The sequence below is a fragment of the Aedes albopictus genome, chromosome 1 (genome assembly GCF_035046485.1).
Source record: "Aedes albopictus strain Foshan chromosome 1, AalbF5, whole genome shotgun sequence".
In the NCBI taxonomy this organism is placed as follows: Eukaryota; Metazoa; Arthropoda; class Insecta; order Diptera; family Culicidae; genus Aedes; species Aedes albopictus.
The window spans coordinates 200,101,206-200,126,262 of record NC_085136.1 but is presented as its reverse complement, the minus strand read 5'-3'; the positions used below and the strand labels follow the sequence as shown (position 1 = coordinate 200,126,262).

General features: G+C 42.9%; 1 protein-coding gene across 8 annotated transcripts in view; it reads right to left on the bottom strand.

The window, feature by feature from the left end:
* Positions 1–25,057, bottom strand: part of LOC109432167 (uncharacterized) — a 166,187-nt gene that overhangs the window by 5,614 nt on the left and 135,516 nt on the right. For all 8 annotated transcript variants that reach the window (XM_029866945.2, XM_029866944.2, XM_019708485.3 and 5 more), the window contains 4 exons: positions 13,663–13,972; positions 13,454–13,599; positions 10,964–11,732; positions 10,659–10,746 (listed from right to left, as the gene is read on the bottom strand). In XM_029866945.2, the coding sequence (XP_029722805.1) occupies positions 10,659–10,746; positions 10,964–11,732; positions 13,454–13,599; positions 13,663–13,972 (1,313 nt within the window). The remainder of the gene's footprint in view (positions 1–10,658; positions 10,747–10,963; positions 11,733–13,453; positions 13,600–13,662; positions 13,973–25,057) is intronic.

Genomic DNA, 25,057 nt, shown 5'->3' with positions numbered 1-25,057 from the left:
AGCTTGGACGTCTGTTCTCTGTGGAAATACTGCATTGAATACTTCAGAAATTCTTACGTCAATTTCTACGTCAAGCAACACACATCTCTATATGTAAAAATAAGTTTCAATTCGTTTTGAGGTATTAGCCGATTGCACGAATGAACCGACCTACATGATTTCTACAAGACTCTATCCGTCTTCAAAGTGGCTGTGTCTATATGTAACTAAAGTTACGAAAATCAACTTAAAATTAGAACAATTGGGAAATTATTCTAAGCGGGGAAGAAATTCTAAACGATCCCAATAAAGCCAAACTGGGGTGTGGTGCTGGAATGACCCCACAACAGTTGTGAAACTAAATCTACTGTACGCGCCAAGCGCGTGCAGACCAAACTGATACGAGTTCCATTCCACCTTCTGCTTAAATATCAGCGACGACGACAACAGCGAGATGCTTTCCAGCGGTATGTGCTCCATGTGGGCGGAGCCAACAGCGTACACGGCAGGCATTCATCGACAAAGTTAAATGAATATAAGAATACCCATTGTCATTTTTTCAGTCAGTCTTAAATATACATTCAACGAAAACGGATCGTAAAAGTAGTTTCCTTGAACGTGAACCGAACTGTGTTATCCAACCTGATCAGCGAGGCGATCGGTTGGTTTTCGTGTATCTTCGTCCAACCCGAGTGTCGGTCGGCACCGAGTGTGTGACTTTCTTCGAGACGGCGCTGGCGGTCGAACGGTGGACGTGTCGAGACCCGTTCGGCGTTACCCTTCCTTGCGCTTGCTCGACTGTTCGAGACTTTGCTGTGTGTGAGCGGTGCTGCGGCGGCGAAGGAGTTGGCTTGCTCCGAGGCAGTGTTGCCACATTTTTATCTGTACCGGAGGCTCAAAAATCTTTTTTATCTGTACCAGATATTCGAAAAATCTGTACCCAAAATCTGTACCAAATTTGAACCACATTTGATTTAAAATCGCTTAAAATACACAAAAAAGAGCATTACATTCAGGCTAAACTATGAAAAACACTTAATTTGAGTATACTGTTACCAATTTCTGAACTTTAAAAACAAAAATATCAGTATTCAAAATGTTTTAAATTTGAATTTTAATGATTTTTTCTCAATTTCAAAAAATCTGTACCATTCTGTACCTTTTGCTGAAAATCTGTAATCTGTACCGTACAGAATCTGTACTAAAAAGTTGAAAAAAATCTGTACTTTTACAGAATAATCTGTACCTGTGGCAACACTGCTCCGAGGAACGGTGAACGTGTCGAGACCCGTTCTGCGTTGCCCTTTTCTTGCGCTCGCTCGGCATTTCGATGCGTTGCTTTGAGTGTGCGGTGCTGCGGCGTCGAGGGAGCTGATTTGTTTCGAAGAGGAGTTGTGCTTGCTGTGTCGCGGTGCCTAGGAGTGTATGCCATAAGAGTTACAGAAATAATTTTCCGTCATTAATTTTCCTGGCGTTCGGCGTCACTCCTGGCGTACCCGTTCACAATCAAGCAACGGCGAGCAAAGAAGCGAGTTTTCGGCATTCCGGCCGTGGTCCTTCGAGTGGAGAATACTTCGCTGGTAGCTGTGAGGCACGGTTACAAGCGAGTCAAGCGTAGTTCCTGTGGTGGCTGATAACCGTGGTGTGCACGGTCGTCGGTTACGTGTGGCTGGTGGTTGCAACGTGTGCAACTGTCGGCATCCTCCAACGTCGGCTGGTGACCGTGGCACATTGGTCGGGCTCCATACAAAGGGGCGGCCAAAACTCCCAAAAAACGAAATTGATAATTTTAAACTTTATTTCACCTTATAACAAAGTTAATGTACTGTACTTTTATGATTCTTAATTAAAAGAATACCAGCTTTTGTATTTCAATGACATTTTTACTGCCAAAGTGGCCTAAGTCATAAAATTGAAAAATGAATTATTCGAAAAAAGTAGAATAATAATATTTTGAGAATGGAATATATATTTTAAGTTATCCAGCATATGAAAGCTTGTTATTGGACTGTTTGAATGCACGTATGGTGCAAAATTAATATGTCACAAAACTTTTCAAATTTTCATATATTGTACCTTAGAAATTTTGGGAATTTTTAAGATAAAAAACGGTTCGTGTCGTCACGTGTCGCCGCAATTTCGAATAGTACATCTTAAACATCATGCTTAGGGCTGCCTAAAAACGTTTAAATATTTTGCAGAAATTTGCAGTTTTTCAAATTAGAGCTTTTTAAAAAAATCATGTTTTTTTCATATATTTTACGTTATTTTTCCATTTTTTACTGAAATAAAATTTATCTTTCCACATTTTTCACACGTTTTGAACAAACTTGATTGGATTTGATCGAAAGATGATCATTTATTTAAATCAGAATTGATTTTCTAACAAAAAACGCAAAAAATATGGAGTTTACTGATTTTCACTGTTTTTGAAATTATTGAAATTACGTAATTTTTGAATACCCCTTTTTAAACACTAAAAACACCATATACTATATCTAGGCAACCTATAACTTCGATTAAACACATAAAAAGAGTTTTGGCCGAACTTTATCTTTTTCCGACCATTGTGCGTGGCGAGCACGGTCGTCGGCACCGGGTGACTGTTGGCTGCGACGAGCGCGGCTGTCAGCGTCGAGTAGCCCGGGTAAGTCGGTGGTGCTGTGATTCCAGGTGAGTAAACTACCTCCATTGAGTTAAGTATCCAACATTGGTCCGGAACGAGCCGGATAACACCAGTGTGATACGTCCATTCGAGATTGAACTAGTATTTGCAAGTCTGTGCGTGATCCATCTTCCAAAAGCGTGAATTTTGTAACTATCCGAATGGTATCCGTCTGCGCGAATTCGTGAGTCCTCCTATCGAGACTGTCAATAGTGAATCAAGCATAGTGGTACCCAGATGAGTGAAAAGTGGAAGCCCTTTGTGAACTAAAGTGAAGTGTTTGAAGTAAAAGCACTAACTGTGGACATTAGTGAAAAGTGTGAAGTGCGAGAACCATGGAGAATCTGAAGAAACTAGTACACCAACGTGGGCAGGTGAAGGCGAGAGTGACAACAATCGTCGGGAAGCTGAACGAAGCTACCGAGAATCCCGAAACGGTGAGCCTTTCTCAGCTGAAGGCGTTCGAAAAGAAGCTGGAGCTCCATTACTCAGAGTACTCCGCGAGGCATGATTCGATCATGTCGCAGTGTCCGGCTGAGAGCGTCGAGGATCAAGACAAGAAGCTGGATGAGTTTGACGAGCTGCATACAGACGCGCTGGTGAAGCTGAATCGGCTAGTGGATTTTTACCGTGCAGAACCGGCAAACAATAGAGTTCCTCGAGTGATCGTGACCCAACAACCTCTGACAACCCCGATCCCTACCTTCGATGGGAAGTACGAAGGTTGGCCGAAGTTCAAGGCCCTTTTTAGCGACCTGGTTGGAAAGTGTGGCGATTCTGATGCAACCAAACTGCAGTACCTGGACAAGGCGTTGATCGGCGATGCGTCCGGCATCTTGGATGCGAGGATTATTAACAACAACAGCTATGAGCAGGCGTGGCAAATATTGGAGGAGCGCTTTGCGAATCCTAGAGTGATCATCGAGACCCATATCTCTGGTTTGCTGTCGATGAAGCCCATGCCCAAGCAGAGTTATAAGGAGTTGAGAAACCTCATCGATACCTGCAATCGTCACGTGGAAGGATTGCGGTACATGGAGCAAGAAATTGATGGCACAGCAGGGTTAATCGTGGTGAAACTGCTGACGATGTGCCTCGACGGAGAAACTCGAAAGCAGTGGGAGTTAACCTTGGATCATGGAGAATTGCCAGACCTTGATGACACCATGAAGTTCCTGAGAAATTATTGCCAGGTGCTCGAAAGATGTGAGGTGGACAAGGTGCCGTCTATTAAACCTACAGTGATGACAAAGTCCAGTTCGATGCCACACACATCCTACCCAGCAACAACCAATTCAACCGAGCATGAGTGTGAGATCTGTGCAGGCCAGCACAGCAACCACAAGTGTCCTATCTTCTTGAGCATGAGTGTCGATCAACGAGTGAACACGGTGAAGCAATCCGGACTGTGCTTCAACTGCCTCCGGAAGGGTCACCAAATCAGAAATTGTCCATCTGAGAGGTCGTGTTCGAAGTGTTCCAGAAGGCATCACTCGATGCTGCATTACGAGCAATTGTCCCAATCTGAACAGAATCAGGAAAGTTCCAGCGTGATGTCCGAGCAACCTGAATTGAATATGGAAGGAACATGTGCTGTGTCTGAGGAACCTGTATCTACCGCGTGCTCCTGTGTTCAACGTCGTTCCAAACATGTGTTTTTGATGACAGCGTTGGTGAACGTAACTTCAAGGAGCGGAAGAAGCTACAAGTTGCGGGCCCTTCTCGATTCCGGGTCCCAGATCAATCTATTGTCGGAGTCAGCTGTGAAATTGCTTGGGCTGCCGAGGTTCCCTACTAGTGTCCCAGTTGTAGGGGTGGGAGGAGTCAAATCTCAAGTCAGGCATCATGTGAATCTGAAGATTTCTTCCGACTATTCCAAATTTGAACGAGATTTGGATTGTTTGGTGACAACGAGGGTGACAGGAAGGATTCCATTTGTACCGGTGAACATATCAGAGTGGAAGATTCCGACCGGTATCAGGTTGGCCGATCCAAAATTCAACGAACCGAGAGATGTGGATCTGTTGATTGGCGCTGAGCTGTTTTCACAAATTCTGAGACAGGCGCAATTGAGACTCTCCGATCAACTTCCAACTTTGTTTGAGACTCAATTTGGATGGGTTGTCACCGGAGCCTTTGCGGAATGCAGAGATGAGGCCGTTCATGTGATGTGTGCCACCTATGAGAGCCCACTACGGAAGAGATTCCAGCGGTTTTCCGAACAGAGAGAGCTTTCAGAGAAGAAGGTGCCAACGAGCGAAAGGCGAGAGACTGTTGATCAACCGCGTAATACAAATCGTCGAGGTGAGATCGCACGAACCGTCATTCCACTATTGTGCGATGAGTCCGTCGACCAGCTAGGAGATTCCAGTACGTCTGGGCGGTGTTATGGAATCTCATGTAGGACGAGGTGTTGAGGTTAGAGTACCCAGTGGGAGTGAAGATTGTCGGATTTGCCGACGACATTACTCTCGAAGCAATTTTAGGGATTTTCGGCCTTTTCAGTCGGTAAAATCAGCGAAAACTATTTTACCTCTACATCCGACGGTTTCGGTTGCTTTATTCAACCTTTTTCAAGGACTCTAGAATTTTAAAAAGAGGGGGGGATATTTCAAGAATAGTTTCTCATCGGTTTTTAACTCTACCCTACGCCCTACTACTATCAACTTACAGTGGTCTGTCCCGTTGTTAAGAGGGGGGAGGGGAGGTGTTCTATACACGGTTGTCCACATCTAGGAATGACGGCCCACTTCGGCTAGTGGGGGGAAAAGTACATATTGCATTTTTAGTTTCTTTTGAATATTATCCTGCTTATTATCCCCCTCTTTTTAAAATTCTAGAGTCCTTGAAAAAGGTTGAACAAAGCAACCGAAACCGTCGGATGTAGAGGTAAAATAGTTTTCGCTGATTTTACCGACTGAAAAGGCCGAAAATCCCTAAAATTGCTGAGTGCTACAGTCGTAAAGATCTTTTTGCAACTTCTCATCGTAATAGGCCATTTTACCTCACGCAAATCTGACAGGAAAAGGCCTACTTTCCCATACCAAATTAACAGTGCTGTAATGGTTCATTACAGCACTGCTTTGCATTGCGTAATGAACCATTACAGCACTGTTTTCAGTTTTGATCAACTAATTGATGCTTTCTGGACGCAGGTTTGAAAAATTGTGACAACTGCACAGTATAACCTGCTATGATCAGACTTCCTTAATCATGACTATGAACATCAGTGTGCAGTCTGATGAAAAATTTTTTTTTAAAAACTGTCTTCAAGTGGTAATTTATGAAGTTGCAAAAAACGTTGTACGCAACTCGGTGCAGAACTCGATTTTTACAGCACTCATCGTAATTATCCAACTCGGCAAGCCTCGTTGGATAAATGTACGGCTCGTGCTGTAAAAATCATCATTCTGCACCTTGTTGCGTAAACTACTATTCTTACTCTCGAAGTCTACGGTGAAACGATCGAGGAGGTGAAGTTGACTACCGACCACTCGACAGAGGTTATGGAGGCGTGGATGCAGTCCAGGAAACTGGAGCTGGCTCACAACAAGACTGAGGTGACGGTTGTTAACAACCAGATGTCGGAGCAGCAGGCGGAGATCAGTGTAGGTGAGTGCACTATCCTGTCGAAGCGCTCCGTCAAACAGATTCGGTAGCCACGTCGATTATGCCCGTAAAAGAGCCTCCACAGCTATTGCGGCACTGTCCCGGTTGATGTCCAATAGCTCTGCGGTGTACGCCAGTAAGCGCAAGCTTCTGGCTAGTGTTGCAACGTCCATACTTAGGTATGGCAGCCCGGCGTGTGGCACTGCGCTGACTACTGAATGCCACTGATGGAAGCTGGAAAGTTCTTACAGGCTTATGTGCCTGAGGATTGCGAGCGCGTACCGTACCGTGTCACACGACGCTCTCTGCGTCATTACTGGTATGGTGCCTATAGGCATCCGTATCAGTGAGGACATGGAGTGCTTCGAAATGTGCGGCACAAGAGGTACACGCAGGACTGCAAGAATGGCCTCTATGGTCAAATGGCAGCGCGCGTGGGACAGTTCTACCAAAGGAAGGTGGACCCATAGGTTGATACCAAGGGTAGACAGTTTAATTAATAGGCGCCATGGGGAAGTTACATTCCACCTGACACAGGTCCTTTCAGGTTATGGTTGCTTCCGACAGTACCTACACCGTTTCAGGCATGCGGATTTTGCCGAATGCCCAGTGTGCAATGATTTAGAGGAAACAGCGGAACACGTTTTGTTCGTGTGCCCGCGTTTTCGCACAATGCGTGACCGCATGCTTGCCACATGCGGGGAGGACACAACTCCGGACAATTTGGTCTAGAGCAGTGATTCCCAAAGTGGGCGAAATCACCCCCTGGGGGGCGAAAACGATATCAAAGGGAGCAAAAATTTCAAAATTAGAAATTGGGGGTCGAAAAATCCAATAAGGGGGCGATTTTCCAAAAACCATTTCATTTAGAGTGAATTTTTTGACAGTTTTGGTCTCTTCATCAGAAGGGGGTTTTGTCATTAGAATTGTCTGAACGGCCAAGGGCTGAAAGTCTCCATAATAAAGTTAAATCAATCAATCAGAATTATCTAAAACTTGGTCAAATAATTCAGCTCCATTGGCAAAATTTTTATGTCAATTCGGGTTTTAACAGGCGTAAATAATATTCTATCCCATGACGAATAGAACCAGTTACCAAAAATAGAATAAGTTCCCCTTCATGTAGTTATAATTATTTTCAGAAAGATTCATTTTGAAAATCAAATCGTAACTGAAGTCCAACTATTTCGGAGAATTTGATCATGTGTTTTTTTCTGAGTCATCAGCCATTATAAGTGAAAGCTCCTCAGCTCTCTTCTAAAATAAGAAACACAGAAATGTATTTTTTAGTTGTGAATAATTTAAAGAGGTCACGGTTGAAAATTGCGAAAAACATCTGATTTAAAATATTAAATCAACTTAATATACTTTATACTCGAATACATGTTTGAATTTTTACCATTTAACATTTATGTGCATTTTACACTTGCTCCGGCTCGAGACTGCCTGAACGTGACGAAATTAGTCTCGAAACGAACAGATTTTCGTCTGTTAGATTTTATCTCCTTCAAAGTCACCCTAGAAGATCGATGGAAGGATTCGGCTTTGCGTAAATCGACCTGGCCTGATGGAATAGTGTTTCGAGAATTTGAACGCCGTTCACGATATGTTTGGAAGCCATAAACATGATCAAGCAGAAGTTATTTTTGTATGTTTTTTTTCTTTTGTTGAACCTCAATGAAATCAGATTAAAAAGTTTTTCTGTCTATTTTGATGTATGGTAGTGTAATGTGTGTCCTACAGTTGATTAAATAATGGTATGTATAGTTCTTAATACAACAGTCTGTGCAACTTTATAGTTGAAGATGTAGCAATAAAATAAATAAAATAAATATATTTTTCTTTAAATTTAGTAATTATAGAAATTTACAACAATAAAATTTTAGATTATCCATGTTTCAAGAAAAACGAAACTTGTCTGTCCTTGATTTGTCTTAGGTGAGAATTCAAAACGCGATTTTTTTTTCTTAAAGTTCTCAAATATTTCAAGATATGGTAAAACTCTGAAAGTGTTTTGATTTTAACAGAGTTTTTCAAGCTTCCTGAATTTTGAGATTTTTTGATAGAACTTTAAATAAAATTTCGGACTTAAAGGTTTTATTTCAGATTCCTTATGCCTTTCCTCTTTTTTTTTTTTGTTTTTTTTTTTTGATTTTACAAATATCTCGTTATTCGAAGTTGATATCCAAGATGACATTTTATGCCTACATATTTAGTAAAATTACTGAAATTTGCCACTCTACATGTAGGGTTTCTGTTCTATTATTTGGCATATTTTTACGGTTTATCTAATTTTTGGAAAAGTTTCAATCTTCGTCAAACTTTTGGAGTTTCTGTGAGCAAAACCAAGACGACTTACAAAGCTTTAGGATTCAGCTACTTTCAATCTTCCTTCTTCGATGTTTGAAAATAATTATATTTAGAAGTTACATTTTCTTAATATGCTCCAAAAATGTGATTCTCAATGATATTTATTCACGATTTTTCATACCATAATTTCAAAATTCCAAAATTTCGAATCTTATTTCAAAAAATATAAACATAGGGGGCGAATATATTTTTCAACAGCTCAAAGGGGGCGATTGCTCCGACAAGTTTGGGAACCATTGGTCTAGAGGATGTGTAGGGATGAGTATAGGATGAGTATCGTCTGGGAGCTACAGAGGAGGTGGCGCGTGGACTCGGCGAATGGCTACTTCAGATGCGATACAAGAGGTGGTCCATGGGTTCGGATTCGGCTTCGTAGGTCATACCGGTGCTCTGCGGTCGAGATCGACCCTTACAGCAATTAAGTGGCCGCGGAGAGAAAGTCCGGTAGCGGTGCTGTCGTGGCGTCAGTCTACTGGGTTGGATCCGAGCCTGCGGTAGGAAAGGATTCCCCGGCAAGGGTCGGGGCAGGTGGAGACCCTGCTGTCTGCAACCTTCTGGTGCATCTTATAGGGCCTGAAGGGTACTGATATCCTTTCTTTGCGGGCGGGTCAGATCGGGTTGCACGTGGGCATCAGTTCTTGATGTATGCCAAGCAGTTGGGTGCGTGCGGGGTTGATCCTGTCCACCTTCCGAGGACAAAGGGAGTGGTGAGGACCACTCGGAAAACTGGCCAGTATGCTATCGTGATGGACTCTCCAAAGCGAGTCATCGATGTTCGTTGCTGAAGGCTACGCAGCTAACCTTGAGGGTGCGATGTGCACTAGCCCTTCTCTGAAGCAATGCCTTCTTGGTGGTTCCGGAGAGACGAAGGATTTGGCGACCGTAGGAATGTGTTTTAGTGGGTCGAGGAGAGAGTAGTCCTGGCTTTTACTTTGTTGTAGAAGACGGCCTTATCCCACACTACCCTAACCTTCCTGTTAGGGTATCTGTTGAGCAGATTTTCCCCCCTATGGTTTAGAAGGAAAAAAAGACCCACGCGACGTGGGCAAGATACATTAATGTGTGGTCGGGCGGAACAGCATGCACGCTGTATCGAATGATGGCGGCCAAAGAAGCGTAAACGTGGTTGCCATCCGTGACTCCGTTGGTCGAAATCAGCTATGGCTGATTATGCACGAACGCGAATTCCCGGATAAACCGATACGATTGATCAAAGCGACGATGGATCAAGTGATTTGCGTAGTTCGAGTATCATTGCTTTAAGGGGTGTAATAAGGAGCGCGTGGAAAAACTTGAGTGTTACGGTTTTCACGCAGTTCGTTCAGCAGCTTGGTTTTGCCGATGCCGATGATATTGATATTACAGCTCTCAAAATTGAATCGATGGCGAAAACGTACAACCGGACGTACAAAGTACAAAGGATGAAGCAAAGAGATTTTGAACGGAAGGTGTTGCACACCATCTACGGCGGAGTGCGTATGTAAGACGGAAAGTGGAGAAGGTGAACTACCAGCTGCATCAGCTGCTTGGAGAACCTTCCATTGTCCACACCGTGAAAATCGGGAGGCTACGATGGATGGGTCACGCCATCAGGACTTTGGCTAACAACTCGATAAAAATGATTCAAGAAGGCGTGGTGCGCAGCGAGCAATGCGGGACGATCAAGTGGAGGACGATTTGCGGATCCCTCACAGAGTACGTGACTGGAGTCGCACAGCCATGGACTGAGTTGATTGCAGGTGACTCCTGCGTACATCAGAGGAGACACAGGCCTTCGTCTGACTGATATGTACTTGCATCAACACACTGACAAATACTTCAAAGAAATGTCCTATTCGACTACTATTTACACGCAAGTATTTTGGTCTATTTTTTAATTCGAATTAAATACAAATCGAAATCTAGAAAATAATTATTTGAACGTTTTAGGAGATTGTTAAAGCTAATCAATATTGCCCTCCTAATTAAAGTAGCTCCATTTAGGTACTCAAGCTTACAATAATCTTTGCTTACAATAATTCGAACCAATAATTACCACGCAAGTGCCACCGGTCCCATCGACGTTTCCCGCGCAGAGATGGCCTCGATGCAGTTTTATGAAATCTCCGTACGCCTCTTCACACCTAAATGAAAGGACACAAGAAACCAGTAAAAAAACGATCCATGCAGAAAGCATGGGCCAATGTTATTGCTTGGAATACAGTCATAGAGAAATGGGAAAGATAAAGCTATTGATGCGATGGCATTCAAAATCGATATAGCATGCAGTTCCAAATAAAAAGCAGGCGGTAGTGCGTTGGGACAAAAGCTTTTAAAAAAGCAAACAAATGTGTACAATACTTTTTACTACTCTGGATGGGGGCCTTCGTCTGCAGCAGGATGTCAGTTAATTCATCATCGATGGTCGACTTGCCCCAACCTGTTGCGAGGCAGTCCACGTACTGGGACGTATCGGGCATGGCACTGAATCCCGCACCGGAGCTCTCCTGGCCCACGCCGAACTCGTTCCGGTAGTTATCATTCCGATAGAAGGCCCCGTGGGTGAATTTATCGTTTCGCCGGCGTTTGCTACCGTGGCGAGTCCCACGACGAATCCCGTCGTCATCGTCATCGTTATCGTTGCCATCGGTGTCGCTGTTGTCATCATCGAAATCGGTCGTCTGGTACAGGCGACGCCCTCGTCGGCTTGTTTGTGGCGCTCTTCTAGGCTTGGCGGTGGAATTTCCTCTCTTCATCAGGTGTTCCCGTATCAGAGTGCTCACCACGACCTGTGCCGTTCGAGGCCGACCAGGCAACTCCCCCAGGAGCCGTAACCGCCGTAGGTAATTGTCCTCCCGCTCGGGGAGTGGCTCGGGAAAGTTTGGTTCAGTTTCGATGTTGTCCTCTCCATCCACTGGTGAACTCCCTCCGGTGCTACCCATATCCGGTGGGCGGCCAAGGTAGTCGTAGTAAAATAGTTGTCCTGTGCTGGGTTTCGATTTCGTTCGGTCCAGCTCCGGTCGGGGATCGTTGACCATTGTGTTGACTTTGATGTCAGCAAATGGGAGGCAAATTTTTTTGACTCGTGTGTTGGGCGCAATGTTAGCTGGCCGGTTCAACTTAAGGAGCACTGAAATGAAACAAGGAAAGTTCTTTGAAAGAATTTTTGTAAATTTTTCAGGGTGTGAGGTGGAAATCCGCCCATGGTACAACAAGTAAGCAAGAAGGACGAGATTTTATTGTCATTTAACCCTTTATAAGGCCGAGAAAACTAGAAGAGTTGTCAACGCATACTATTATGGAAATAATTATATACATGATAACTTGTATAAAACAATTTTTGTTTGAAAGAAACTCTCAAAAATCTAGGTGGCAATATAGTTGACACTGCCCGTTCAGTCCAAAAACGATTTTCTGAAGTGGCAATATAGTTGCCACTGCCCGTTTAGGCCACCAGCGCTGGTGGCAATATTCTTGTCACTGCCCGTTAAGGGTACTTTTCTTCTTTCGACTTCGACAAATAGCCGGAAAAGAGATTTTAGAGTGGATTAGGGGTTAACCCATAATATAAACTGTGTAGTTCAGCTCATATCAACCCATAATTTGATTATTTCTTGAAATATTTACCAAATCGATAGTTTTACAATAAGTTTGAGCTTACTTTCGTCACGCGGTCAAATTTAGCCATGCACATTGTCCTTCCTCGTGAAGTGATAAAAAAGGATGCATACTTAATAGTAAACAGTATTGCAGAAAATTGAAGGAGTTAAGGAGTGGTTGCGGTCATCCAACGACATGGAACTGGGTGAGATCATTCCGAGTTTTTTTTATTTACATACTAGAAGTTCGGGTAATTTTGCCGATGCGTTTTCATGAGGACTCCTGGACACTGTAATATCTGCAAATTAATCTTGTAGCTCTGGTGCAGGCCTTATATTGAAGCGATAAAAATATTAGAAGAAAGTGATTGCAGTTCACAACAATCATTGAGCAAATTTAAAATAATTGGCTTAATTACCTCAACGGCTGTCGATCACAGGTAACACATGGGTCTACTCTTAGTAAAATACATAATTCGAAAATAGCTATCTAAGCTTGAACGTTTATTCTCCGTATACTCTAAGTTCAATACTGTGGGAAACGCGCGACTATTTCCGTGAGTCGGTCGGTTTTCTCGCTAGGGAGATGGGGACGCGAATATTGAATGCGAAATCAGAAGCGTGCGGTAATTTCGTGGGATAGTCGGTTTCCACGGTAGTGTAAACGATCAATGCGGTGACGCGTTTAATATATTACGATCGTTGACGTATGTGCATTACTCTTACTATCGCGACCAAATAAATCACAATCGGGATGAAGACCGTGTCGTGTAAATTCATATAACTAGTGGATCATATCACCTACCAAAAGTAGCTCCAAGATCCACACCTTACCCTACCCTACTAACAAATACTCCTTCCCGAGGCAACTGTGTGGATGCTGTGGATTCCACGGTTTCTAGTAACAACGGAACTAACATTCCTTCCCCTTTCCTGATGACCGTAAGGACGTGGCCGGCGCCGTTATTGACTTTAAATTATTCAACTCTCGAATTGTGCACATTGAGAGTGTGTAGCTAGTCCCAAGCACCATTCATTGGATCTCTGTGCAACTTCGATTGTTCTGGTCAATCACGGAGTAGCAACTACGCTTATCTTTGCTTTGCTTTGCTTGAAATAGGCCAAAATAGGACTCCTGCCAAAATAGGATCCCACATTATTAAATTTCTAAATTAAAATAAGAATAATTTTTCCTGTGCAACAATTATTTAAGATTAGATGATTCTTAACTGCGTTCATCGTGAGCTCATACCAAGGTCGTGCTTGAAATTGTGATACTTGTCGTGAAGGATGATCTTGTCGACGGGAATCCGCTGCTCATACCCGGATTCATGTGACCTGTCGTACTCGCCTAGCACGACTGTCCATAGGGGAGGCAGTGGCAGGTTGAATAAATCGCTAAAATAAGGGCAAAGTTTTAAAATTAAAAGATATAACACAGAAACAAACATGGACCAATACTTATGAATGCAATGCGCCGCAGATAGCACCCAGTTTCGATCGATGAGCACTCCACCGCACCAGTGTCCGATGAATCCGTAGGAGGGATGCATCAATTCCAGGGACACCTGCCAAGGGTACTGACCCTCAAGAGTGGGCACTCCGTGCATAATCTTTGGATTGCGGTTGGCCTCGTCCGGATCGCTGTCCATGTCGGATTGCTGATGGTCTGGTGGTCCTGCTGAAGTTCTATTGTAAAAGTTGCTCCAATCGTTGTTGTTGCCAAAGTTATTGCTACGCGGCTGTCGGCGAGAGGTCCTAACTCCGCAATCTGAAACAATTTTGAAATAGGAATGTGTTCTCGTTAGCGAAGTTGCATAGGCAATGTATTCAGCTTAGTGAACTACCCTTGGTAAGGAAGACTTAAGTGATCAATCAGCAAGATACCTTTATATATTTGCCGGCAAGTTCACCGGTCACTGTAAACAATTTGCCTTAATCGTGAAATTAAAATGCGTCTTGCTTGAATTAAATACCATTAATCCATCAAACCCAGCAGCGACCAGGAAGCCCATAATTTGCAATGTAAACATTAAAATATATGTACAGTATAGCTTTCACTTCTATAACACAGATTGGCAGTTTTCCAGCCGGCGATGTTTGCTTCCGTCCTTTTTCCAATTTATCATAATTTCTTCTTTTAAATGGTAACCTTAAGTCACTTCCACAAGGAAGATATATGTACCCATCAGAAGGTTGCCCTGCACGATCGCATCGATCATTAGCGACCGCGTCTCGTCGTCAGGAAATTGAAGTGACGACAGTAGGTACCCTTGTCCACGTGAGCCACCCTCTCATCAGGAGGCTCCACTGACTGGTTATGATTATGATGTAACTTTGTCGTGCGTCCAAGTGGACCTTCTCGCTGCACAGCAGCCGTCCACCTAGATATCAAGCTCTCGTTAATGCATCTCATTATCCTCACCTTCGCCGCACTGTGCACCGGACTTATCTGTCTATAAACAAAGTGAGTAAAGCTGGTAATGAGTTTTTTTTATAGTTCGGATGCAGGGGTTCGCAACGCAATACTGGGAACGGAGGATTAACAAAGGCAATGTTTTCATTTTTCAAGACATGTTTTCAAAGTTTCAAATCGTGTTTTCAAATTTTGCCCGATTTTTAGTATATGTATAAGGAATTTGTTCGGGCCCATATAGCCGCAGCGGTAAACGCGCAGGTATTCAGCATAACCATGCTAAAGGTGACGGAGGAGAACTATCGGGACGGAGGAGGAATCGACAAAACGAATGGTTTGACGAGAAGTGCAGAGTGATTGTGGAAGAGAAGAACGTAGCACAGGCGGTAATGCTGCAGCAAGGAACCCTCCAGAACATGGAAAGTTACAACCAGAAGTGAAAACAGCAAACCCGCCTCATACGAGGAAGAAAGTGCCACGAAGCGGAATACCAGGAAATGGAACTACTGTGCAGCTGGTATCGCAGCTCATCAAGATGGACCCTGAAAATTTGGCCATATGTCTGCACCGGTTGTTATTCTGGGAAACCGAACAGCTACGGGAGGAGTGGAAGGAAAGGGTAATGTTCAAAGCGGCATACGACAGTATCGACCGCACAGAACGTGGACGATATGGATATTATCGCCAGAACATTTGGAACGGTGGCAGAGCTGTACACCCACCTATAACGCAAAGTAGGAAACGTCTCGATAGACGGGTATACCTTCGGTGTGGTTATATGAGGTTACATGAGGAGGTGGAGATATCTACCTCGGTTTCTTATTTTTTAAAACCATAGAGGGAGAGTCTATTCAACAGACACCCGAACAGGAATGTCCGGGTAGTGTGGGGTTGAGGCCATCTTCTACAACAAAAGTAAAAGCCAGGAGTACTCTCTCCTCGATCCACTAAACACATTTACATGGTCGCTAAACCCTACATCTCACCAGAACCACCAAAAAGGCATTGCTTCAAAGAGGGGCTAGAGCACATCACACCCTCAAGGTTAGCTGCGTAGCCTGCAGCAACGAACTTCGATGACTTGCTTTTGAGAGTCCATCACGATAGCATGCACGCAAAAACGCCTTCGCTCTAAAATGTGTTCGGCCTGCACATTTTTAGTAAACATCCATGCCGCACATGACTGTGTTGGAGACACACATTTTTTTAAAAATTGCTCGTACGCTCACATGAGCATGTATTTTGCAATAATTTCGACATGGCAACCTCACTGGGTTTATAAACCACCTTCAAATACCGAAAAATATTGATATTTTGCAAAAATGTGAGCGTATGAGCAATTTTAAAAAATGTGTGTTTCCAACACAGTCCCTGTGCGGCATGGGCGTTACTCAAAAATGAGAGCTTTTGTTTTAGAGAGTGCTTGGCTCCAGAAGAAGCTGCGGTCTAAAAAGATTCATCCACGCATCAAATGCACCATGTACAAAACGCTAATAAAACCGACGGTTCTCTAGCACTCGAAGTTTTTCGCGACAGCGACGCGTGCTAAGAACGATCTTAACCCATATCCGCCCAGCGTCCTACATATTTATAGGACAGATGCCCCGAACGTCCTGCGTCCTATAAATAGGACAGTCCTTTTGATATGAATATCTCCAGAATTATGCAAAATTTCTATTCTTCAGATAAGATGTTCTCCACACCCATACCTTGCTTATAGTGAACAATATAGTTTGTGACTGGTCCACTAGGTGTCGTAAACGATGCTGCAAAGAATACACATTGTCACGATCTGTGAGCATCATTTCCAATGCAAAAAAATGTATGTCCATGGAATCTTGACAATGGTTAACAATTTACAGTTCAATTCTTCGACAGAGTTGTTAATCAATACATACAAAAGTCGATGTATGTATGATTGTATGTTTACACGCTTGAATGTTTATATGTTTGTCTTTTTGTATGTATATATGTATGCCGGAACATAGGCATAACTCTGAAATGCGTCAAGAAATTTCAATCACATTTGGTATACACATTCCTTAGGATGTGGATTGTGGAGGTGGCAGCAGGGGTATTGAAATTCAAGATGGCGGCTTGGGTTCCAAGATGGCGGTAAAAACTCCAGAATATATGCTTTTCAACGACAATGCTGCTTCGGATACTATGCAATATGGGTATCTATCGATCGGGCTTCACAAGTAGAACTCAAAAATGAATATCCGCCGCCATTTTGAAATCCAAGATGGCGGACCATATCCAAGATGGCAGCCGCGGAATGGTAGCTTGAGCTATAATACCATGCAATATGGGTATCTACCGATAGATAGGGCTTTATGAATGGGTGAAGGATAGAGTAGAGGGAGTGGAGTAGAAGGTTAGGGTAGTGGATAGAGTAGACGGTAGGGAAGAGGGTAGGATAGAGAGTAGGGTTGAGGGTAGGAAAAATGTTAGGGTGGAGAGTAGGGACGATTAAGCACAATATAGACTAGAGGGTACGTTAAAGGCTAGGGCAGTGGTTATGGTAGAGGATAGTTTAGAGGGTAGGGCAGATGGAAGGGTTGAAGTTGATAGAGCGTAGGATAGAGGGTTGGAATAGAACGCAAAGAAGATAGTAAGGCAGAGGCTTGAGAGTAGGGTGAAGATTTGAATTGAGATTAGATGAGCTGCGGTTCTTTTTTGAGATACCTTCAGGAATTCTTTCCAGGATTTCTTCAGGCATTCCTTTCGAGAATCTTCTCAGGTTTATTCCCGAGATTCCTTCAGATATTGCTTCCGAGATTGCTGTACGGATTGCTCCGGAGTTCTCCTCAGGGAGAACCCCCTGTTTTTGCAGGGGTTGCTTAGGAAAATCTAAAAAGGATTCTTTAATTTATTATTTTCTGCATTCCTTCAGAGATTTGTGCTGGAACTGCTTCAAAGATTCCTTCCAGGATTATTCCTTTTTCCAGTTAATCCTTGAAGGATTCCTCCCGAAAAAATATGAAAAAATATATGTTTCTTCCGAGATTTTCTTCAGGCAATTCTAGATCATAGAGACATCTTCTATGGTTCTTGCAGGAATGCCTGCTCAGCTTCTGGCCGGCATTCTTGTCATGATCTCTCTAAGGATTCCATCAGGTATTCTTTACGGTATTGCTTCAGGAATAACTTCAGAGATTTCTACTAGAATTGCTTCAGAAAATCCTGAAGGGATTCTTTCAGATATTTTAACCAGCATTCTATCACGGATTTCTTCTGGAATTACTTCACTGATTCATTTTAGTATACTTTGAAAGTGTTTTGTCGAAACATATTCAGAGAATCCTAATGAAATTCTTTCCACGAGCCGGGATCCTCGCTCAGGATTTATACAGCAATTCCTCCCGGGATTTCATCTGTGATTATTTCAGAGATTCCTACCAAGCTTTCAGCTGAGATTCCCTCAGAACTCTATCAGATATGCCGCTCCTCCCAGCGTTATGTTTTTCAGATTTTTGTACGTAATTCTAAATTGCAATTGGTAGATTGAATAAAATTGATTTTTTAGGTAGTTTATCATTTTTCATGTAGCCACAAGACACATTATCTTTTCGATGTAACTTTAATTATGCCCTGAATAACACTATAAAACCCACACATTGTTCACGAATAAAAAAATACATGGAGTAGTACAAACATAAATAGATAAGCCGTGTAGAGTATATCTAGTTGAAGTTTTATATCAAAACATGGAATGATGATGAACCTAGGCGTGTTAGTGGAATAGCTGTAAGTACGAGACACCGAAGACGACCTTATAGTGGAGGTCGAAATACGTGTCTGTCAAATGAAACAAATAAAAAACAAAAAGTACTTAAATAGATTTTCTTTTTAAAACATGCAAAATTTCTGAAAAGTTTCCGTATGGTGAGTACGTAAAGAGAGTTTGTGGGGTGCTGAAGGAAAAACTCAATTACTTGTTTAGAAATGTTTATCTGTGTAAAATCTAACTTCTACAGTATTTTAACGTTTGGTTGTGCTACACATAGTAAGCCCTCTTTTCTTTTTTTTTATCTAGTTCATTTATTTGGGGCTCAATCGCGTATAACGCTTTACAGAGCCGAGGATCTTTCTTTGTACTTAATAGTATACATTATACAGAGTAATAACTTTTTAATGATATCTGTTAGTAATAGGTGGAAGCCAGGGTACTGGTGGCAGCTCGAGGTTAGAAGGTCACATTTTGAGGGATGGACAGGGTAAGGATTAGGCCAATGGTTTCACTGCTGCTCATCCGGGGGTGAATTGCATCTTGCTAGCGTATTCGGTGCCTTGTGGTGTTGGTACCAACTTGTTGTGGGACTTGGTCTTCCGGATGGCCAGGAGCAGCTTGGTAACACAAAGAGGACAAAACAGAGAAAAAAAGCTGGAGAAGAAAACACAAGCGAATTAAACTTTTATACCAGCAGAGCGAAGAAAGTCGAAAATACATCCCATGTATGTGACATCGCGGGTCCCAAACACATCTCTCACAAGAACAAAGGGTTGTCTACCTCGGGCCTCAAGGGTATCCAATAGTAGCGCTCTGGAGGCGTCATTATCCGGGCATTGCCAAACTACGTGGTCGATGTCATCATAACCGGAACCACACTTAGTACAAACATTGCTCAACGCGAGGTTAATCCTGTGTAAATGCGCGTCTAGCGAGTAATGGTTGGGCATAAGTCTTGACATCACGCGAATGAAATTGCGACTTACATCCAGACCATACCACCACACTCGCAAAGAACATTAGGAATAATGGAATGTAACCACCTCCCAGCTGGCCATCTCGCCAATGATGTGAACTGTCTTTGTTTGATTTGTTAAAAAAAAAATGAAAAATGTTGAACAGTCGAAATGACGAAATTACAAGAACCATGCATTGCATACTTTTATGCGTTTATCGGGTTATATTTCTGCCCCAATTTAAAAGCCATTTTTTCTATTCTTTTTGAGTGCTTATCATCTCTCTCACTTGTTTAGAGCTTTATTGTATCTATACGGATCAGAATATAACGATAACGTAGAATTTGTGCTGGAATGGAACTCGAGAAAAATTATCAGATATTGAGGACCTACGATGAAGATTTTTTTTGGAACTACACCATAGACTTCAATTTTTATCGTCAAATCATATTTATTTTACTTGACCTTTGATAACAATTTTAATTGAAGATTTTGAAGACACCTTGGGCGTTAACAGGTGGTGTGTAGGAGGACGATGCATGTTAAAATGTAAGGTAGCAAGTTAAAACGGGTGGGGCAAGATGAAACGCGAAGTTTTGAGATATATTTCAATATTGGGTTTCTTGTTGATGTTTAGACTACTGTAATAATTTGAGAATCCACCGAAATCATCATTTCCCAGCGACATTTCACACTAATTAAACTGATTTTGTTTACCTGTTGTGCATCCGACGCCCCTGTGATGAACTCAACGGAACTTGTGTATGCCAGCCGCTGCGAAGTCGTGTGCGAAATTCGACTGTGATGATAATGAATTTCGGCCGAGTCTAAATGGGTGCAAATGTCGCAATACAATTTGGAAATTTATCCTTCGCCAAAAGTTTGATTGAATCAAAAACTATGTGTTATGGCAATCACATTGTTTATCATCATTAGAAAATATCATGTTAACCCACTGCAGCGCGCTGTTTCATCTCGCCCAACCCGTTTCAACTTGCCCCGATGTACCTTATGTATACCATACAAAGTTACGATTGCTCATCGGATCCTATGTGAATCAGGATGACCAATGGTTTGACCAAGTTTTTTTGTGTTCCATACGGATCAAAAACGAGGGATAGAAAAAATGCAAATTCACCTAGGTGAATCTTGAAATATTTACTCTCCGCAAAGAATCCGCATCGTAGATACGATGTGAGAAACGCTGGTCCAACATACACAATAAACATTCCTCCGTACGATCCAGCGCAGAAGCGTGCTGCTGCGTGCGAGCGCGCGATGAAAAATTACGAAATTCACTTTTCCTTTCAACCACCTCGGGCCTACCTCGTCCACACCAGACGATCTCTAGACCGAGAAGCGACGAACGGGCGCAAAAGAAAATACGCGGTTACCTCACGACAGATTTTTCTTCTGCCAACAAGATCGTGCCTGGCGCATACCCAACGATTTGCATGTTGCGGCGGCGCGCGTGGTTTGGTTCGAGGCGGCAGGTAAATTGAACCTGCCGAGCACCAATAACCATCTATCACAGATGTTCCGCGTGATTTGCAAAATGCAGATTAACGATCATGTGGGAGTTGTGAAACCACTGCACTCGAGGCTGTGCCAGTGAACCAGGTTATGGGCTGTCAACTGGAATCGTGTAATGCCAATTTATGCGAGTACAATTGCAAGTAAAAGTACGACCTTTCTTCGTGATGCAGAGAGGCTCGTCATCGTTCGTTTGCTGCAATCATCCACCATTATTCACCTGCCTGCTCAATTATCTGTTACTTCGGGCAGCGTGAGTAGCATACGTTGGCGGTAGTTGAGATAGGTCACAATGAATGTGGAATTTTGGATGTTTTGCTACACGACCCATTGGAAAGAGATGTAATGTTGTACAGGGCCCATATAGCCGAGGCGGTAAACGCACGGGTATTCAGCATGACCATGCTGAGGGTGACGGGTTCGATTCCCGGTCGGTCCAGGATCTTTTCGTAAAGGAAATTTCCTTGACTTCCTTGGGCATAGAGTATCTTCGTGCCTGCCACACGATATACGCATGCAAAATGGTCATTGGCAGAGGAAGCTCTCAGTTAAAAACTGTGGAAGTGCTCATTGAACACTAAGCTGAGAAGCAGGCTTTGTCCCAGTGAGGACGTTACGCCAAGAAGAGGAGAGGAGGTAATGTTGTACAGATTTGCTCATTTTTTATGCAAAATACTTGTTACAAATGTCCATCCCAAGTTTCCTCAGTTCATTGAATTACAAAAAACACCAGCTAAGTGTAAAGTGCCGCTTATTATACTGTTGATCATCTATCTGACTTCAAATAGATTGAGGAGGTACGTCCTGCACGTGCGTTCAAAAAAAAGTTATGTCTCAAATCGGAAGCCTTTAGAAGTGTCGATTACTCCACCAGTTCTCAGCATGATCTTCCTGCGTTAACAACGACACTTCATTATTGCAGGAGATGCAAACAATAATACGTAGCATAAAATCAAATAGAGTTCCGGAGATTGAACATATGGTAGCCAAAAGATCCTTCCGGGATCCTTCCAGTAGTTCCTTCATAGATTCCTTCAAGGATTCCACTGGGACACCTTCGGACGGAACTCTCTGAGAAATCTCGGATGCAATTCCTTGTGGAATCCTGATAGAGACTTTACAGATAAACTCCTACAGGAAGGAACTCCTGAATAAACTCCTGTAAGAATCCCATCTCGGAGGGTACGTCCTTGAGGAATCCCGGAAGATTTTTTTAGGAATCCCGGAATGATTATTTGGAGCAACCTCCGGAAAGATTCCTGGAGAAATCCCGCAAGGAACTTTTGTAGCAATTTGAGAAAAGAACTTGATTTTTGTTTTCGGCCTTGTAGTTTTCGATGAGCAATAAAAGCGACATATGTTCTCTATGCCCGACGTTTCGTTTCTATGCCATCTTTCTCCAGGATTCTTTTTGAAATTGGACGTTGTACATATTTAAATTAGACAGGGAAAAATGCAAAGATGAACACAAAACTTACAGAAAAATCGTTCCTCGTCTGGTGGTATGGAATGCACATCCCAAGTAACACACATGTCACGGAAGAGTCACGGCGGCGTAGGTTTTTGTTGCGCAGAAGTCATTGTGACTTACTTCTAACAAATAAATACTTACTTGCTAGAAGTAAGTCACAGTGACTTCTGCTCAACAAAAACCTGCGCCACCGTGACTCTTCTGTGACAAGTGTGTTACTTGGGATAGAATGTAGTCAAATTATGAACGAACTTCATTTATTTCCTACGGTTTTGCAAACAAATAACTATACATAACATTTAGGACACTACCTACTATTTTTTATCACGAAAAACTAGCATGTTTTGTATGGTGGGTCATTACTCTTTTTTTTTATTCTTCAATCACTTAACCTAATTTGCAGCTCTATTGTCCACTAGGGCACTGCGTGAGCGATTACAATTGGAAACTGTACATACACTTTGTATAGCGCCTAAATGTATTCTATTTCTAATTGTACTACATCGAACTGGTGACCGTTGCGCTGCTTTCACTTTCTACCCTATCATGGTAGAATGATGAGCTCGAGGATGTTGATGTGTGGCTGTTGATTGTTCCTGTTTCCAGTCCGGTTGGGGGTCCATTATGGGTTGCCGTTCGCCGATGTCTAAGTATCCGGCTTCATTTGAGCCATGGGCTCAGAAGAGGGTCAGTGTCAGCTGCTCTCAGGGGGAAAGAGCAACTAACGAAAGTGCCAGGGCTGGGATCAAACCCATGACCATTTGATTATGAAGCAAACGTGTAGCCAATACGTCACGGGCCCCGGCATTGATTACTCTTTTTGTTATTTTTTATTCTAATTGTACGTGTACCACGAAAGTACGTCATCTGTTCAAGCGATCTATGCTCGACATTTCGTCAAATGCGTGAGGGAAATCCCCCTGCTGAACTGCAGTCCAACAATGATGACAGGTGTCATCATCGAACCCTTCGGAAAATGCAAGACGGAGAAGGACAGGCTTCCGATCCCTCGATTATAAAAGGCCTCGAGAAACGTCATTCTCTTTTGACATCTGACTGGATCACCCATGGAGCCATCTACCTTCGAGTAGAAATTATATTCTATGTAAATAATACCGTAAAGTAAACTGAATTTGAACTAGTAGTAATTTAGATGAAATAAAGTAAAGTGAAATGCAAAGTTGAATTCAAATAAAGTGAATCTACAAACTCTAAAGTGAAACGAAGTGCAGTGATTTCGGAAGGGAATAAACGAATTCCAAACCAAGGGTAGTTCTGGTCCCCGCAGTGGTTCTCAGTGCCGCAGTCTACCGTTGATCTGTGCTGCCGACAAAGTGGTCCTTCGAACCGGATCTACCGTCGAGCTCCGGAGATCCCCCCGCCTTTTGGAAGCTATCACCACGTGCCCGGCTAACCCTAAGGTTTCCAAGTATTTGAGCCTCCATCGAACCTTCTGGAGCAGCGTGGACTACTATACAAGGTAAATTTTGCCTGTGTTCAGGTAATTAGCATTCCCTTCCCTCTACTCTGTGCCCGTTTGAGCTACGCGGTCTGTGCTTTCCAGATCCGGCCTTATCGTTCCCAGCGATGTCCAACGACCGAAAAATCAAATCGCTGAAGACCCGGCAGAAGAGTTTGTTGACTTCGTTCTGCCTTATTACGAAGTTCGTCGACGAGTACTCAGAGGAAAGCAGCGCGCGCGAAGTGTCGGTCCGCCTCGAACATATCGATACCATTTGGAAGGACTTCAACACCGTCCAAAATGAACTCGAGACGTTGGACGAGTCCTCCCTCGATGATCACCTGAAACAGCGTGTTGAATTCGAATCTGCATACTTCAGGGTGAAAGGCTTCCTGCTTGCCGTCAATAAAAGTGATTTGCCGGCGCCTCGTACTCCGTTGACTCCTCATTCAACTGCACAAGGCCCTATGTCGTCGCATGTAAGGTTGCCCGACATCAAACTCCCCGTTTTCGCCGGAAATCTGGATCAGTGGCTGAACTTCCATGACCTCTTCGTTTCACTTGTCCACTCGTCGAACGAACTCTCTAGTATTCAGAAGTTTTATTATCTACGGTCGTCGTTGTCCGGAGATGCTCTAAAACTCGTGCAGCGCCAATAATTATTTGGTTGCCTAGAACTTACTTCTGGATCATTATCAAAACCCCGTTAACTCAGAGCTCCACTCACTGGTGGAGAAATTTGAAGCAAACGTGAAAATCCTCAAACAACTCGGGGAGAAAACGGAGTTTTGGGACGTGCTGTTGATTCGAATGTTAAGCATCCGCCTTGATTCTACCACTAGAAGAGATTGGGAGGAGCATTCGTCCACGTTGAACGCCGTCTCCTTCAACGAGCTCACGAGAGCGATTCCAAGCAACAGCATCAAAATTAAGGAAATTTTTTAATTCATGATTTTCTATTGAACTGAAACTTTGCACAGTTTTTCAGTTCCATCTAAATCGCCATTTTTCGATATCAAATTTTTATTTTGAATCACGACTAACTTTTCAAAAGGGTGTATGTGAAAATGGTTCAAAAATATTCGAAAATCTGCACAGCCAAAATGGTTCGTTCGATTGCTATGAATTTTTCAGCAAAGTTAGATAACTAAATGATGATTCCTAAGAAAATATACACTGTCAAAAAAAATCTTTTTTAACATTAAAAAATATAATTTTTGCCACGAAAACTCAAATATCTCAAAACCCTATCTTTTTACTAACGTAATTTTTTTTAGGAAGACGG